Source organism: Antedon mediterranea, chromosome 5, assembly GCF_964355755.1.
Source record: "Antedon mediterranea chromosome 5, ecAntMedi1.1, whole genome shotgun sequence".
Taxonomy (NCBI): domain Eukaryota; kingdom Metazoa; phylum Echinodermata; class Crinoidea; order Comatulida; family Antedonidae; genus Antedon; species Antedon mediterranea.
Genome location: NC_092674.1, coordinates 17,861,643 through 17,878,318, shown reverse-complemented (window position 1 = coordinate 17,878,318; position 16,676 = coordinate 17,861,643). Strand labels below are relative to the sequence as shown.

Sequence of the window (16,676 nt, the reverse complement as noted above, 5' to 3'; positions counted from 1 at the left end):
GAAAACGGCAAAATGTTCTCAACCTTTTATTTATCATTTACAGGGAAATGTGTGTATGACTACCGTTTTTGGCTCTTTAGGTCGTCAAAACTGCCTTTTCCAAAGCTGATTTTTTGTTGGGTGGTATTCTCATACAGTACTATTTTTCTTAGATATCATGTTAACAGTAAAATAAAGTATGCACCCTACCCGCATTATTACATAATGCACAACTTATTAGACAAGGATGTATATTAAAAATAAGCAGTCAGTAACAAAAGCCAACGCAAAGCGAAAATTCAATGGCTTCTGAAATTAACAATTTAACAGCTGTGTCAAATAGCTTATATAAACAGTGTCGAAATACTAAAGGATTATAATACAAAAGGTTAATACTGTAATTAGAATTGCTATCCCACACTACAAAATTAATAAAACGCTTATGTGTCATTTATCCGTCATACGTTAACCATGGAGTAAAGAATATTTCATCCGTTAACAAAATAAAGGTTTACTATTTTTAATAATGTTAATGAATGTTTGTTTTATAAAGGCGAATGGCAAAAAAAAAAATCAGAAAGGCATCACAAAAATACAATTTATATTCACATAAAAACAAGATATTACGGGAGACCATGGAGTCTCCATACAAAAATATGACATTTTTGATACGCCGTACACAAACAGGTTGCAAACCGGCGAAGGTAGTCGGGAGCAGACGCAGCGTGTTGACCGAATTTATTATCACATGATCTACATTCTATAGTACACGCATACTATCGCGACCGGACGAAGTAGATCGAAGTTTATAGCCATGTTATTATTACTACTGTATATAATTGTTTTTGTTTTATACACGATGGTGCGTGATCAAAAGGTCAAATCACTCTTTATAGAAAGCCGACACAAACCGAAGAATATTATTTAACTTGTCTCCAAATATAACTTTTTATTGAGGAATTTGGCGATCTGGTTCAATTGTCATACAAAATGTAGGCCTGTAATACAACATTTATTGTAGGTGTACCCCACTGTACAGAGAGGGTTAATCGTAAATTTGTGTACTCTTTTGCTGTGTAGCGTACATACAAAGTACACGAGGTATGCTTCGGTAAACTTCGCCTGGAAAGTAACTACGTATTTTGGTACCTGGATGGAACATGATATACAGTATCACGCGTAAACCGCAAGGAGCCGGGCCCAGTGTTGAACCATTTGTACAAAGGGACACCTCGCGTTCCCAGAACGGACGATCGAAGTAGTCTAGTTTCGCGACTGCCTGGCTACCCGGTGACATCACACAACACTCGCAAGCGGACGCAAGGCGACGCACCAGAGTTCGATAAATCGTTCAACGTACAGACGCGACCGGTCGCAAGTTTCTGCGTCGGTATTGAAGGGCGGGGCTACAACTGGAATCCTCATGAATATGTAAATTAGAATTTAATGAGATAAATTAAATTACGGTCGCGTGCAGACGGACTGCTATTTTTAGACGCGATACACTTCGTCCGATATTTAGTGGAGATGACGCCTAAATGATAATACTTAATAATACTAGGTTGTTTTTTGTGATTCGAAAATAATAAAAACATTATATTTTATATATTTTTATTTCAAATTGTTTAAACAGTATATAAGTTTGCTAATAGTACGTTAATTTTTTCAGTCAAACTTTGGTACACTCACCACTGGAGGGCTATTAATCCACTTTGTATATAGATAAAGTTATCACGAAAACGATGTTTTGTGACCAGGCCAATTTTATTATTTCACTTGGGTGAAGTTTTAATGGAAAGTTCCCGTCATGAATTTTACTACTGGTTTATAATTTACAAACACCTATTTGTACACAGGGGCGGATTCAGTGGGGTTGCGCATAGGGCGCATGCTCCTGCTTTTAACAGACAAAATGAAATAATGAACTGGTTTTTTATATCATCAGACTATTAATATTATATCATGGAGTTATAAATTTATATAATGAAAAATCCTGGATCCACCAATTAAATTGGTTAAATATGAAAAACAACCTACCTCATTCCCAGTAGATAACACTGCCACCACAGGCATCTTATAAACTGTGACTTCTGATATCCCTACCATAGCAATTAGTCCCAACTCATTAGGTCCAAGTGGTAGATGTGATGAGACAATGACCTGACCTTGTTGAATATCCACACCAACTGGACTAAAAATATGAAAAATAAATATATTTTTGATTATCAATTTAAACAGTATATATTGGTATGTCTTTTTATTCATTCACCTAAAACATTAAATTCATGACACTAACTAGATGTCTGTGAAGTTATTCAAATTCAGGTAAAGGGACAGTCACACATACTTTTTAAAACAGATTTTAATATACTAGATGGTACGCAAGCGTATCTAGGTCGTGCCCACAGATGGTTCTCGAATACATAATAATTTCAGAGTTAAAACACTGGCGATTTCAAATGTACGTACCGCAGGACAATAATACATGTCGTTTACAGGAACGAATACAGACACTGTGATTTATGTACTCAACTAAAATTAGCACCCTGGGAATTACTTCCAAAAGAGAAACTTGTCACAAAATGAGACCAATTGTTTAAGTCAAATTTAAACAAACTTAATTTGTGTTTTGTATGTAACATTAGGGTTGAGGGATGAGGAAGAGGATGGGTGCAAAGAAGAACAATTTTTAAATATATTCTTTATCCATTTAGTAACGAAATATTAATTGTTTTCATGTTTTACAAATAATATACCACTAAACACAGTAAAACATTGCGATGTAATACTTTGTTGAAACTATCACCGTCCTAGTCGATTGAAATAGTACAGTACATGTAACGATACATCACTACGACGTGTATATGTTTATATAATGTAAAACAATTTGTGAAAACCACCTCTATTCGGGGCAAATCATAAATTCGATTTAATCGTCAATAATATTAAATTATCGAACTCAACTTAATTAGTAGGCCTAATGGTTTTCAATTGTTTCTTAGAGCCAATTCATACTTAAGTTGGTTCCTACCCTACCCACCAAAGTTGTTCTGCGTTTAGGGCATGTGATGCACCGTAGGCCTATCCTCTACTGGCTTTACAACGCTACTCATGCCAGTGAGGGAAGGGTGATGATGTGGGTGGTTTAACTGCAATAATAAAGATTTGTACATAATATACGGCGACTGAAAACGCTAGCTCATTATCCGTTTAAAAAAAATCTATATCCAACCTCTGCAGCACAGATTGAAAAAAAAATAGATCAAATTTCTGTTATGAGTATACGGTACTTGCCTTTACGACGCCTGAGGGAATAGACACTTGTGGAACAGAGATTGGAATGTTCCATTCATCGCAAATCAATACATTTGTATAAACGTATATTAAATCTATCAAAATAGTATTTTTTAAAGAAAATCGGCCTGTCTTCAACATTATGATGCTGTATTTGAACTGTTCAACCGGTTTTCAACCATTAAAAACAATTATCGTAGGAGGAGATAGGAAAATGCGAAGCATCCTCGTATTATTGTCTGCGGGTATTTTTCAAGATGGACATCCATTAGACAGTGTATACCACGATCGAAAAACATCCCTATTTGGGGCAAATCGTTGAACCTAAATTCGTTTTAATCGTCAAAAACTAATTATCGAACTCAATTTAATTAGTAAACAGGGTTACATCAAGTGGTTAAAATCAGTACCGAAAGTATGAAACAACTTTATATACCATCGAGTAAACATTCTAGAAATAACGCGTGATTTACCGAATTTTGCCCTTACGTAAATTTATATATAGATTAACTGTCTAATTGAGTTGCTATTCAATCAACATGTTAGCCTTGGCCTCCTCTACTTCTTCCTGTCAAAGTTCAATAACATTTTATGCATTTACCCTTCTACGGCGAATAAGTAACAAGCTTTACAAACTACTAGACCTACTTAATATTTAAAAAATGTTTGGTATGGATCGTGTGACCTTTGAACTACTCTACTATTTTCCACACTAGTTCCGCGAACTTTTTATATCTACGCCCTCTACAACAAATAAGTAGTAACTAGCTTTTATGACCGTTATAACACTTGGTCTACGTAATATTTCCAAAGTATTTTGGTATGGATCAATGACCCTTGACCTAATCTACCATTTGCCACCCTAGTTCCACGACCTTTTTTGCATCTACGTCCTCTACGGCAAATAAGTAACTAGCTTTACGTTATAAAACTTGACCTACTTATTTTTTTCTTGACCATCATCTTTTGGAACAAAGCTTATTGTAATAAGAACATTTTTTTATCGTGAGACACTATTGTTACTGACCCATCAGACAAAGAAATCAATCATATCAAGATGGCAATGTCCAGGGGATTTCGGAAATCGGAGTCATAGCGTTTGGTATCACCAAAATATTCTATCTATATCCATCCAAGTAGTTGTTGTTGTTGAATTGTTTAAAAACATTTTTTATATTAAATGTTATTTGGTTTTATAGGCAAATTATATGATTGGTCAATACTGACATTTGACCCTTAATCGCAAAAGATGTTTTTGACTGAATTGAGACCTAAAACCATAAACATGTAATAAAAGACCAAATTGGGCTTCAATAAATTGGTTAGAATATATATATATCTATAATAGCATAGCACCAAGGCAAAATTTGTTCCTCTATCTCCTAAACCACAAGTCCGATACTAGCGCCATTAGAGCTGGCGGAACCTTTTATCGGGAAAAAGTTAACTCTTCCCTGCTTTTAATTCCCTTTATCCATTAAGCTAATATATTATAACAACAAAATTTGTACGAAAAATATGTTTTTTAGACCAATCTCTTTGCTGAATGATGCGTTTGGTAATTTGCAGCCATTAAATCACTCTGGTCATTAGCAATATCGAGACAGCATATGTGGTCAGCGCAGCTGCGGTACAGTGTAGCGGCAACACATGCTGCCGTGCACCATTTCAAATGAATCTCAAACGGACGGTAAGTACAATACCGTATTCTTGCTCATGTTTATACCTCATGCACTCTAAGAGAGTCTTCTAATTAATTTATCATTTAGGGTTATATGAAATATTGTGAAGTACATGATGCTAACATTCTGTTTCATTATATTTTTATTTGTTCGTTTTATGTAATTTCTTTTCAAGGGGTGTACAAGGAGGTACAAACAAGTAGGATGAAATTGCAGTCATATTTACTTCTTTCTAATTACACCACCATTTGTACTGTATGGTAATCATTAATTTAAATACTAATATTTAATTATAATTTGCATATTTAGAATTCGTAAATAACAGCTTTTTGTACTTCAGATTACGGATGGTACCTAAAATTATTGATAATTATCAAATGTTTTTTTTAATTTCTAAGAAATTGCATTTTACTTACAGCATACATAGCATACTAATAATTTAGCCTACTAGACGTATATTATCAATAGATTTAAACATAGAAATGAGATTTCAATTGCATATAATTTTACATTTATGTATAGTATAATTAAATAATAATATATCGTTTGAATAAAAAGTAAATCCTTTTTCTAAATGGAAAATATTACCGTATATCTTGACCCTCCTTGGGTGTGGTTAAAATGTTAATCTCTACTTCAATCCTACCCTATGTTTGAAAAAAAAGAAGAGTTAAACAACTAGCTTAATTTATTGAAGAAACCATAATTACACATTTTATAATTTTCACAATATTTGCTATGAATATTAACAATACAAGGAGATGAGTGTTGACAAAGTGCGAGGCAGCGAGGAACGCGAGGCAAATGAGGTATGCAAGGCACGCCAAATATTTGTGCGAGGCATCATTTTATCATTTCCAAAAGTGCGAGGCATGCAGGCATATAGTTTATAGTTTAGTTTATATTTTTATAATAGGCCTAGCGTATCTAAATAGATTTGTGTATTCCATTTGATGTAACGATTGTTTTTTTCATTCAAGTCATATATATCGTGTCAAATTTTACTTTTACAAAAGTGCCCAAACTGTTCAAAAGTTGTGCATCCGTATGCGCCATATTTAAAAAAAAAAAACACGACAGTCTTCAACTTTTGATAAACAATAATTGTTATAGCGGTAGCGGAATGATTCTGCCCTGAGAGGATTCGGCCTTGTGGCGATTCCCCCCTCCTATAGCACGTGATTTCAGCAGCAACGGACAGACTTCTCTCTGAGCGGCGTGCCAAAGACATTTTTGACATTCCATTCTCTAGGAAATCAACACGTGTACCTCTCTCGCAAATAAGGTGAACAGCAATGGCCACGACAAGTTCAATAACTGGCGGTGAATAAAAGGTAACTGATATGCCGATCAAATAAACATGTTGCAAAGAAAAAAATTGCGAGAGAATTCTGGAGCATGTGAAAAAGACTTACGTCCCACAATTGTAATACTAGGCCTAAAATTAAACATTACTTAATATGCTTAGCCCTAACCTAGAGGCCTATATAGAAAATAATTTAATCAATTTTGATATAATAATAATTGGTGTAATATTAATAATACACTATTCCTGTTTTAGTAGGATGGGTATATTACGAACAATTTTGATTTATTGTTGTCCATGTACGTACTGATAAACCTGGCGCTAGTTTCCTTTGCTTGTATTTTGAATCCAAATTTGATAACTTTATCGTGTGAATACCACACCTTAGAAGTATACCTCAGTACTTTAAAGAAGTAGAATCCTTAAATTAATGATTTTACAGGCGTGTTTCTCTGACCAGTTGAATTAAAATGTTCAGCTACAGGTTGATCAAGCTTTAATGTTTTGATAGCTGATCTGTGTTGTGTCATTCTCATACGGAGAATGTTTTTTGCTTCCCCGACGTACTGTTTACCACAAATATTACAGTATATGAGATAAATGACGTTTTTGGTTACACAATTAATTGATTGTCTTATCCGAAAAATGCGGCCAGTTTGGTTACTCTTAAATTTTTCAGTAGAATCAACCAATGAAGTTTTGCAAGATTTGCCGCAAAGGTGACTGCCCAAATTTTGGCTGTCATGAGAGTTAATTTCACTCTTAAATTTGGATCTGACTAATATATCACAAAGGTTGGGAGGTCTACGAAATGCAATAATGGGTGGTTCCGGAAAAACAGTCCTAAGACGTTCTGTGGACTGTAGAATGGTCATACGTTTCTCAATAATAGCCCGTAATGGAGGCAACCTAGGGTGATAGCTTGTGACCAATGGCAATCTGGTCGAATTTGGCTGACGTGGTTTGTACGTCAGTGTTTGACATCAAGGAATATCTTTTGCTTTCTTTATAGCAGTTTCGATGTATTCCTTCTTGTAATTTCTATTCCAGAGATGTCCAGTTAGTTCTTCGGTACGATTCTGAAAATCTAAATCTGAAGAACAGATAAGTCTGATACGTAATGCTTGACGGTATGTTTTTAGTACAGTGTCGGGGATGACAACTGCTTGGGAGCAGATACATAGTTTTATCCGTGGGTTTACGGAATAGGTCGGTTTTGAGTGTACCATTTTCTATGGTCACTATAGTGTCCAAAAAATCAATGCTACTAGTGTATTTGGTAGCCGAGTGTAAATTTGATAGTTGGGAGGGCTGAATTAATATTGAGAAGAAAAGAATCCAATTATCTTCATCATGGGTCCAGATCATGAAGATGTCGTCAATGTATCTAAACCAAACAAGTGGTTTATTAGGTTGGAGGGACAGAAAATTGGCCTCAAATTGTCCCATAAATAAATTTGCAAAAAATGGCGCCCTTTTTGTGCCCATCGCTGTGCCATGAATTTTAAGGTAATGGTCATTTCCAAAAACAAAATTGTTGTTGGTTAAAATCAACATGACCAGTTCTCGTAAATGAGCTTTAGTAGGCATTTTGCCTGGAATTTGTTTAATTTAAAACATCTGATGTAGCCAGAATAGAATTATTAGGTAAATTTTGAATTTGGTTAATTTTGCGGATAAAGTCCGTGGAGTCTTGAATGTATGAAGGGAGATCAGTCACATGGTCTAAGTAAATCATCCACATATTCAGAAATTTTCTCTGTAGCAGTGCCATTGCCCGAAATAATGGGTCTACCAGGATTGCCTGCTTTGTGGATTTTAGGTAGGAAATAAAATCTGCCTGGAACTGGATTAACCTGTGCCAAATGAGGTCCAATCTTATCGATGGAGTGTTTTTTTTACCATCACAGAAACAGATTTTGCCACCTTATCCGCAATTTCCGGGGTGGGATCCATTGCAAGTTTACGATAATAAAGAGGATTGTTTAGCTGTCTTAAGGACTCCATTTCATAAAATTTGATGTCCATAGCAACAGTGGCAGAACCTTTATCAGCGGGTTTAATGATGATATCATGATATATATATATATATATATATATATTTTGATTTAGCTTCTCGCTTTTTTGTTGTCACCTCCATTGAGATCCAGCTACTGATACCCACAGCATTGTCATTTTTTTCATTAATTTGCTTTTGGATTTATATGTTAATGAACATTTTTTGTTTAAAAAAATTGATGCAAAGAAATGAAGAAACAGTGGATAATTAAAAAAAAATTGTTAATACGAAAATATAATATCTTAATTAACTATTACAAAATAAAATCTAAAATATGTATGTAAACATATTTAACAAGAAATATTTCTTACAAAAAACGCTGCTCGCTTATTGACGTAACAGTTGATATATTGTCCCTCTGAAAAATATTTTTTATTTCAAATTTGTTTTTGAATGCGTCATTTTATTGTCACATAAAAGTTATTCACGTTAACCAAACAATTATTTACCTGAAAATAATGTAATTTAAAGCAAAAAATACTTAAATTGTCTGTCAGAAAATGGTTTTTGGGTTATAATCAAACGTTTCTTTTCTCTTTTTATACGTGAATAAATATTTTTTTTTTTGTTACAGAAGTGAATAACTTGTATTTGAAGTAAAATACAACGAGAATTCATACTTTGATATGTAACAGACTCAATTTCTGTCACTTTAGTTTATTTTATTTTATTGCTAAGGCCAAGTCTGTGGGTCACTTCATCAAGCCTTGATACATCAAGTGTGAAGTATCCTATTAAAAACAAAAACTTTAATGGACTGTTTTGATAATAATTCAATGATTATCTGACAGGGAATTACAGTATTATAATATCAGTCTAGATTGACACTCAAATGGGACTCATTGTAAATACCAGAAATGCTTTGGGACTTGTAATTTTAGCATGACCTGTCCTAGTATACAAAAAACCAAAAACGTCGGCCTCTAGAACTATAACTGCTGCTTGCATTCAGCTTCTGAATGAGTAGTCCTCTTAGGATGTAGCTGGCTAAAGCAGTAGAGTGAAAACACAATATCAATGGAAAAAGTTAAAATATGCAAAAGTGCGATGAACAATAGTTCTATAAAGTTTATTAGAAAACATTCCTTGATCTATTCATTCTTAATCTAAGAGAAAGCTTATTCTAAATAGACATCTGCAAATGCAATTCTAAATTTCGCAGGATTAATGGAACAAACGGGAATGGCTAATTTGAAATCATGATTGTGTTATATTTATAAAAATGGTGGGGGAGATAGCTTGTAGATCCGCAACCAGCAAACGCTTGACATGCCATGTCACATAATGTTTTGGTTTCAGATTTTAACATCAGAGTATTAATACTTACATCATTATCTTCTTTGACTAACTCTGTATTTTCAACTTGTACAACTGCATCTGCGCCATCGGGTACTGGTGCCCCAGTTGTTATTCTAACACAAAACCCTGAGGTAACTCTATTAATTGGAACAGAACCTGCAATGCTATCATTCAGTACACAACGAATTCCACAACCATCAGATGCTTTGAAAATAAATGTAAAAATTATATTATGTAGCTTATAGATGAAAATGTGAAATATCTCTGAAGTGCAATATTACAGTAATGATATTAAGGCATTCAATGTGAAATCACTTGTGGAATGTGGTGACATAGAAATTAATCCGGGACCACCTGATCAACATAGCCATATAGTACTGGTACCCGTAATGATTCAACTCTTAGTAATCGCACCAAATCATTATCCATCTACTATCAGAATTTAAGAAGTCTGAAAAATAAAATGGAAACCTTCCACACTGAATTATATAGCCATACTTTACTAAGATATGTTGACGTCATCTGAGACATGGCTCAACGATAATGTGCTGGACGCTGAGGTTACACTTGCAGATTTCACGCTTTTTAGAAGGGATCGTGCAAGTGGAAAGCGTGGTGGAGGTGTTTTGCTTCTGGTTAGGAATGTGTATCAATCCATGCGAGTGTTTGAGCTTGAAGATGACCAGCAGGAACTTCTATGGGTAAAGGTGAAGCTTCCTGGTAAGAATGTGATAATTGGTGTTTACTATAGACCACCATCTGAAGGTTTCAACTCGATTGTTAACATCTCTAAAGCCATTGAAAACATGCAATACAAGTTTGAATCTCGTACACATGACGTTATTCTCCTTGGAGACTTTAACTTACATGTAATTATATGGAATAAGGATGTTTTACAATGTCATGCATCTAACAATTCCAAAGGTCAACTTTTTATTGACACTGTTTTGAATTCTTGTCATCTGTTTTAATGAAATTTTTTCCTACTTGTTCTGATCATGTTCTTGATCTTGTTTTATCAAACAATAATTTGTGCAATAATGTAACAACGGACCTTAATATATTTGATTCTGATCATAGTTCTTTAAGTATCGATTTCCCCATTTTAAACAATCAGAATCATAGAAATAGTTGCAATAGTTCGAGAATAATGTACAATTTAAAAAAACTAAATGTGAATGATTTCAATACAACTCTTTCCTATTAATATGTTCCTTGGGACATTCTTAATTTTGATGTTAATTTTAGATGTGAATGATGCTACAGATGTTTTATTCGTTAGTTGAATGTGCCATTAAAGTCTGTGAGTCGCCCCAAGCGAAAATTTCCCCCATGGTATGATCATGATTTACACTATGCTCAAAACAAAAGAGAGTTATTTCAGAATAAAAAAGAAAAGGGGGAATAGGCTTTATATAGAAAATTTTAGGATGGCAAGAAGTAATTTAAAAAAAAAGTCTAGATTAAAGTACGAGTATACTGCAGATCAATTATCATTTATATCTTTTACGCGGGCGGAGATTGAAAGGGAGCTTAAGACAATTGACCCTCGCAAGGCCTCTGGCCCAGATGGTGTAAGTAACACTCTTCTTGTCACCGGGGCATCCTCACTTTCACTTCCATGTAAGATGATTTTTGATCGTTCACTTGTGGAGGAAACTTTTCCAGATATATGGAAAACGGCCAACATTTGCCCAATATTCAAAGGAGGTGCTCGGAATAATGTAAAGAACTACACACCATGCGTATCACTCCTTTGTACTATTTCCAAAGTATTTGAGATAATGATTTATAATCATATATCTCAGCATGTTTCTCCCTTTTGAGTGAATCTCAACACGGCTTTACTCTGGGGAGATCATGCCAAACTAATGTAATATAATGTTGCGTTGTTGAGGTACTAATGAAGACTCTGACTCGCTTGACTGTCGTAACACATATATTGTTTATTCAGTATAATACTTCAGTACAATATACAACTATAAGTATAGATAAGGAACGGAGGATCAATGATGCTGTCGGTGAGGTGTGAAGTGTGTAGGTCTGCTTCTGAAGAAGTGGCTGTGAGGTGTGTGCTCCGTGAAGTGGCTGTAAGGTGTAGATGTTCTTCTGAAGAAGTGGCTGTGAGGTGTGTCTGGGCTCTTCTGAAACTTGGGAGTATATTGGCCCTCGGTTCATTTGCATATGTCACTACGTAATCTGTGAGGGTAACGATTGGTCCTAAGTTGATCCAGGGGTGTTTAAGTGGGAGTGATTGATCTTATCTGGGGAGGTTACAATGATGAATTGGCCCTGTCGAATCTCTGCTAAAAACTGTCAATATCTAATTGTTTTACGATGGGAACAGTCACAAAATTAAGCTAAGTGTTTTCTTTAGGGATTCTATTATAAACTAAATGGTCATTAAAACATCTGGACAAACTCTCCTCTGGACTTTCTGGGTCAAGTTTGTGAACCTATTTGAATTCCGATACAAAGGTCGATTTCTTAAATATAAAAGTATATCGTTATATTACATCCCTCTGTTTCCCTGTTTTTTTTCTTCTAATCTATTTTAAATATAAAAATGGTTATAATAGTGGCATGCAAAATTAAAGTTATATAAAAGAAAAAAAACATTATTATACATATAAGCAAAAATTGGGTTAGCCAAAACCATTGACTCTGATGTGTAACCTTATCACTTTCACTCTCTCTCTTCTCTCTCTTAATAAAAATGAATTTGGTATAAAATTCGCGTAAATCAAACATAAATCAGTTAAAAATAAAAATACAAAACTTAAAAATAGTATGTTACATTGAACATACGTCAAATCGTGCGACAACTCATCGCGTTCTAATGGCCTTCAAACATAAATTATAAAATCAAAACATAAAACTCAAGAAACTGTGGCTGATTAGCCTAAAATCAAAATATCAAACTTAATCACTTAAAACTTTAAAAGAAACAAATGTGTGTGTCCCGTTGACACAAACTTATCCACAATATATCGTTATCATCACAACTTTATCGATTTAAGCATTTATATTCACAGGTAGTTACGATTTCAATCAGTCGACAAATTCGACTTTTGTACTCAATGTCAAAAAAAATTACAATTAAAAGTACTAAGAAAATCTCCTGTTATTGTATATCAATTAATTAATGCTTGAGATTAACGACTCAAAGGTTAAACAAAATATTTGTTACAAAATGATTGTCGTTCTTTTCAATATCTCAATATATCGATCATCAAAATTCAAAATTAATCTTTTATCAAAAAACTCGTTAAAAAATCAATACTTAAACATAAATTCAATTCTTTTTTAACTGAAATCACATCGTTACTAAACAAATCTCATCAAATACGTAGACTATGCTATTATTAATTTAGCAAATTTAGCGTAATTTAAAAATAATCTTGCAAAAAAAATTATATCAGTAATTCGTTGCATTATACAAACGTTTTATGAATTGTTTTGGCGATCCACTTATCGGTATCTGTTTATCATTAATGATCTTTTTAATTAATTTATCTGTATCGTTATATCTGTCAATATTCCACCAAAATTTGCGATCATTAGATTCGTGTTTTGTTTTATCGGTGTTGCGTTTGGCTGAAGTCGGTTTAGAATACGAAACTAAAACTTGGAAATGTCCTGCTTTAAATCTACCTCGGTTTAATGTCATATTTGAATCATTAGGTGCTGTCATAATTAGATTAGTTTGTTCCTTGATTTGTTCTTCTTTCATTTGGAATGGGGCTGCTAATCCCATGTTATTCTCTACACAGTTAATGTAAGGTTGCAAGTTAAGGGGTTCTCTACTTTAGTTGGATGTGTAAGGGTATCTGATTGCAATTGGGCTGGTGTCCTATCATGTTCGTCTACAAATTCGACATTGGTTTCGTCATTTACTACATTAATGGTGTTTTGGATTTTCTCGTTATTGTCATCGGTGGGTTCATTCAACAATTGTTTAAGTTTTTGTAGATGTGTAAAATTTTTGCGTTCTTTAGGCGTTCTCATAAAACAGGGTTTCAGTCTGTTATAATTGAATACGTCGCGAAGTATTTCTCCTTTAATCGTCGCTAGGATGTAGTGTGTTCTGTCTAGTACTTCATGAAACACTAATGGTCCGACCCATTCTGCGGCGATTTTCTTTGAATTTGCCGTTAGTGATGATGATGTTGGCTTGTATAAATATACGAGTTGTCCTACTGAGTAAATTGGACTTTTTTCTAAGCGTTGGGAAATTTTTGAGTTTTGGACGTTTTGTTGTGTTCGCTGTAATTGTAGCATTGTCTGTGAAATGTTTTGAAATTTCTTCTTGAGGTGTTCAAAGTATTCTTCATAGGAATGAGACAATCCTGAAATAGGGTTAAAGGCTAATGAGGTCAAACTTGGAGGTTGGCGGCCAAAAACTAATTCGTAAGGGGAGTGGTTTCCTAGATGTGGGGATGAAAACGAGTTATAAGCATAACATGTTGTTGATACAAATCTAACCCAATCTGTTCCGAATTGGTTAAGGTTGACCTTTAACAGGTCCGATACGGTGCGGATATGACGTTCAACTTGTAAACTACCGTGATTGTGGACGCTGATGATTTTCCTATCAATATTAAGGGTGTTACATAATAGTGTTAATAATTTTCCTGTAAGGGAGGTTGCTGCATCTGAAATAAGACGAGATGGGGGTCCAAAAATACTGATGACCTTTTGAATTAGTGCTTCACAAATTGTTTCGGCATCAATGGATTTCAAAGGTACACAAATCAAAAATCTAGTTATCTCATCACATACTACCATAATATGTTTAAAACCTGAAGGTGAAGTTGGCATACTCTTAAAATCTAGACTGAGTGTATGAAAGGGACGGTACGTTGCTGGTACTCGATCGTGTAAAGGACGTAATTTATCGGTTTTGGGACGAAATTGTTGACATCTAAGACACGCTTGGGTATAATTGTTGACTTTTTCGAACATAAGAGGCATGTAAAATAATTTCCTAATAGTAAGGTAAGTACGCATCGTACCTTGGTGGCTACTTAACAAATTGTCGTGATACTGAGAAATAACGGTCTCTGCTAAGTTTTCAGGAACAGCTAATTGCAATACAAATTCTCCACCTTTATCTTGGAAAAATAAACGGAATAGTAAACCGTTGCACAATATGTACTGCTCTGACTTATTCTGAACTGCACGAGCTGCTTTCTTATCAGCTGGAAGGATATCATGAGCTAAATAATCGTAAACTGGCTTAAAAAATGGTGAAGTTTCTTGTTCAACACGTAATTGTTTAACATCTACTGGGAGGTTATAATCTCTAATTATCTTTCTTTGAATAACATCCATTAATCTATCTAAGTCTTGTTGTTTTGGGATGTGTGCCGATTTAAATTCAGTTATGTTGGGTACTAGTGGTTTGGGCGATGTATACAATTCAACTGGTACATTTCGATGTGTAGTGTCTTTGCTTTGCTTATTTTTGTCTACTAGTCGTTCCTCTGGAGGTTGTCGAATGTTTACATTACGTATTGGGGGTGGCGTTACGATGGGTGGCGTTGTGATGGGCGGTGATCGATGTGCGTTTGTTTGTTGTCTCGTGATTATTTGTGGTGTAGCGGTAGGTTGAGGTGTAGGTCGCGTGTTTGTTGTCACTGGGTTTTGATTAATGACAGGCGTTTGTTTGGGTTTGGGTTTATGTAGGTCAGGTATATTTATTCCCATTTTCTTGGCGTATGACCTTGTTACTGGTCTGCAAGTAGATGTGTTTGTAATCGGGTTAAGAGATTCAGTCTCTGTAATATTAAATGCAATGGGTACAACTTGATCAATTTCGGAATCGTCGTCACGAGGGGCTCGGGAGAGGAAATCTGCTAAAACTAATTCAGTTCCTTTCTTATAACCAATTTGGAAAATGTATCCGGACAATCGTAATATTAGTTTCTGTAAACGGGGTGTACATGGCTGATCTTTTGAATTCCAAATTTGTACAATTGCTGAGTGGTCTACGAATGCATCAAATTCGCAACCCTTTAGTAAATGTCGAAATGCTGAAACGTTAATGTAAAGTCCAAATAACTCTAATTCTGTGACGCTATATCGTTGACAGGCTTGTGGTAAGATTTTGGAATAATAACCTATTATGTGTTCTTTACCGTTTACTGTTTGTGTTAAATATGAACCTGTTGCGGTTCTTGAAGTGTCGCTATATAGCGTAAATCTACCTTCTTTTCTAGGCATTTGAAGAGTTGGTGGTTTAACCATTAATTGTTTAATTTCGTCAAATGCTTTCTGGTGGTCAGTAGACCAAACAAATTTTCGGCGTTTACTTGCGAGTGTGTGTAACGGACGTAAAATTGATTGTATTTGAGGGAAAAAATGGGATACATAATTTACTGCACCAATAAATCGTTTAGTTTCTTTATGGGTTCGTGGGACTGGCAAATTTCGGATAGCTGCACACCTGTCGCCTAATGGTGTGATACATGCGTGTCCTGAAGAATTAATCAGGATGGTGTGTCCCATATATTGCACTTTATTCTTGAATAACTTACATTTCTTTGGACAAATTCTAAAACCATTTAATTGTAGGGCTTGTAAAACGGAAACGAGGTGCTGCTTATGAGCAAATTTGTCTTGGCTAAATAAAATAATATCATCATGATGGGCGATATAGAATTCTCTAGAATTTGGGATTTCATTTAAAATTTCGTCAATCTTTGCTTGAAATATACCTGGCGAAACGTTTAATCCTTGTGCTAATCTCTTATAATAATAATGTTTTCCACCATGATATGAAGCTATACCTGTATATTGTTGGGCATGTTCGGCTAATGGTACACAGTGGAACGCTGATTTCAAAATCAATTACGCTAAGAATCTGTGCATTAGCGTTACCTATTGTTTTCAAAGTTTCGGCCAATAATGGGAATGGGTGATTAATACGTTTTATCCTGGAATTTAGATAGCGAAAGTCTGTGACAACACTTTTATCTTTTGAATTTTTCTTTGAAACAAGAAGGACAGGGGAAGTATACGATTGGTGTCCTACTGCTAAGATTCCTAGTTTGAC

The 16,676-nt window shown here is 34.6% G+C and overlaps 1 protein-coding gene across 3 annotated transcripts in view; it reads right to left on the bottom strand.

Annotated features, from left to right (window-relative positions):
• LOC140048615 (gephyrin-like) overlaps nucleotides 1-16,676 on the bottom strand; it is a 219,957-nt gene that overhangs the window by 46,946 nt on the left and 156,335 nt on the right. For all 3 annotated transcript variants that reach the window (XM_072093368.1, XM_072093367.1, XM_072093369.1), the window contains 3 exons: nucleotides 9,648-9,823; nucleotides 5,544-5,602; nucleotides 2,017-2,170 (listed from right to left, as the gene is read on the bottom strand). In XM_072093368.1, the coding sequence (XP_071949469.1) occupies nucleotides 2,017-2,170; nucleotides 5,544-5,602; nucleotides 9,648-9,823 (389 nt within the window). The remainder of the gene's footprint in view (nucleotides 1-2,016; nucleotides 2,171-5,543; nucleotides 5,603-9,647; nucleotides 9,824-16,676) is intronic.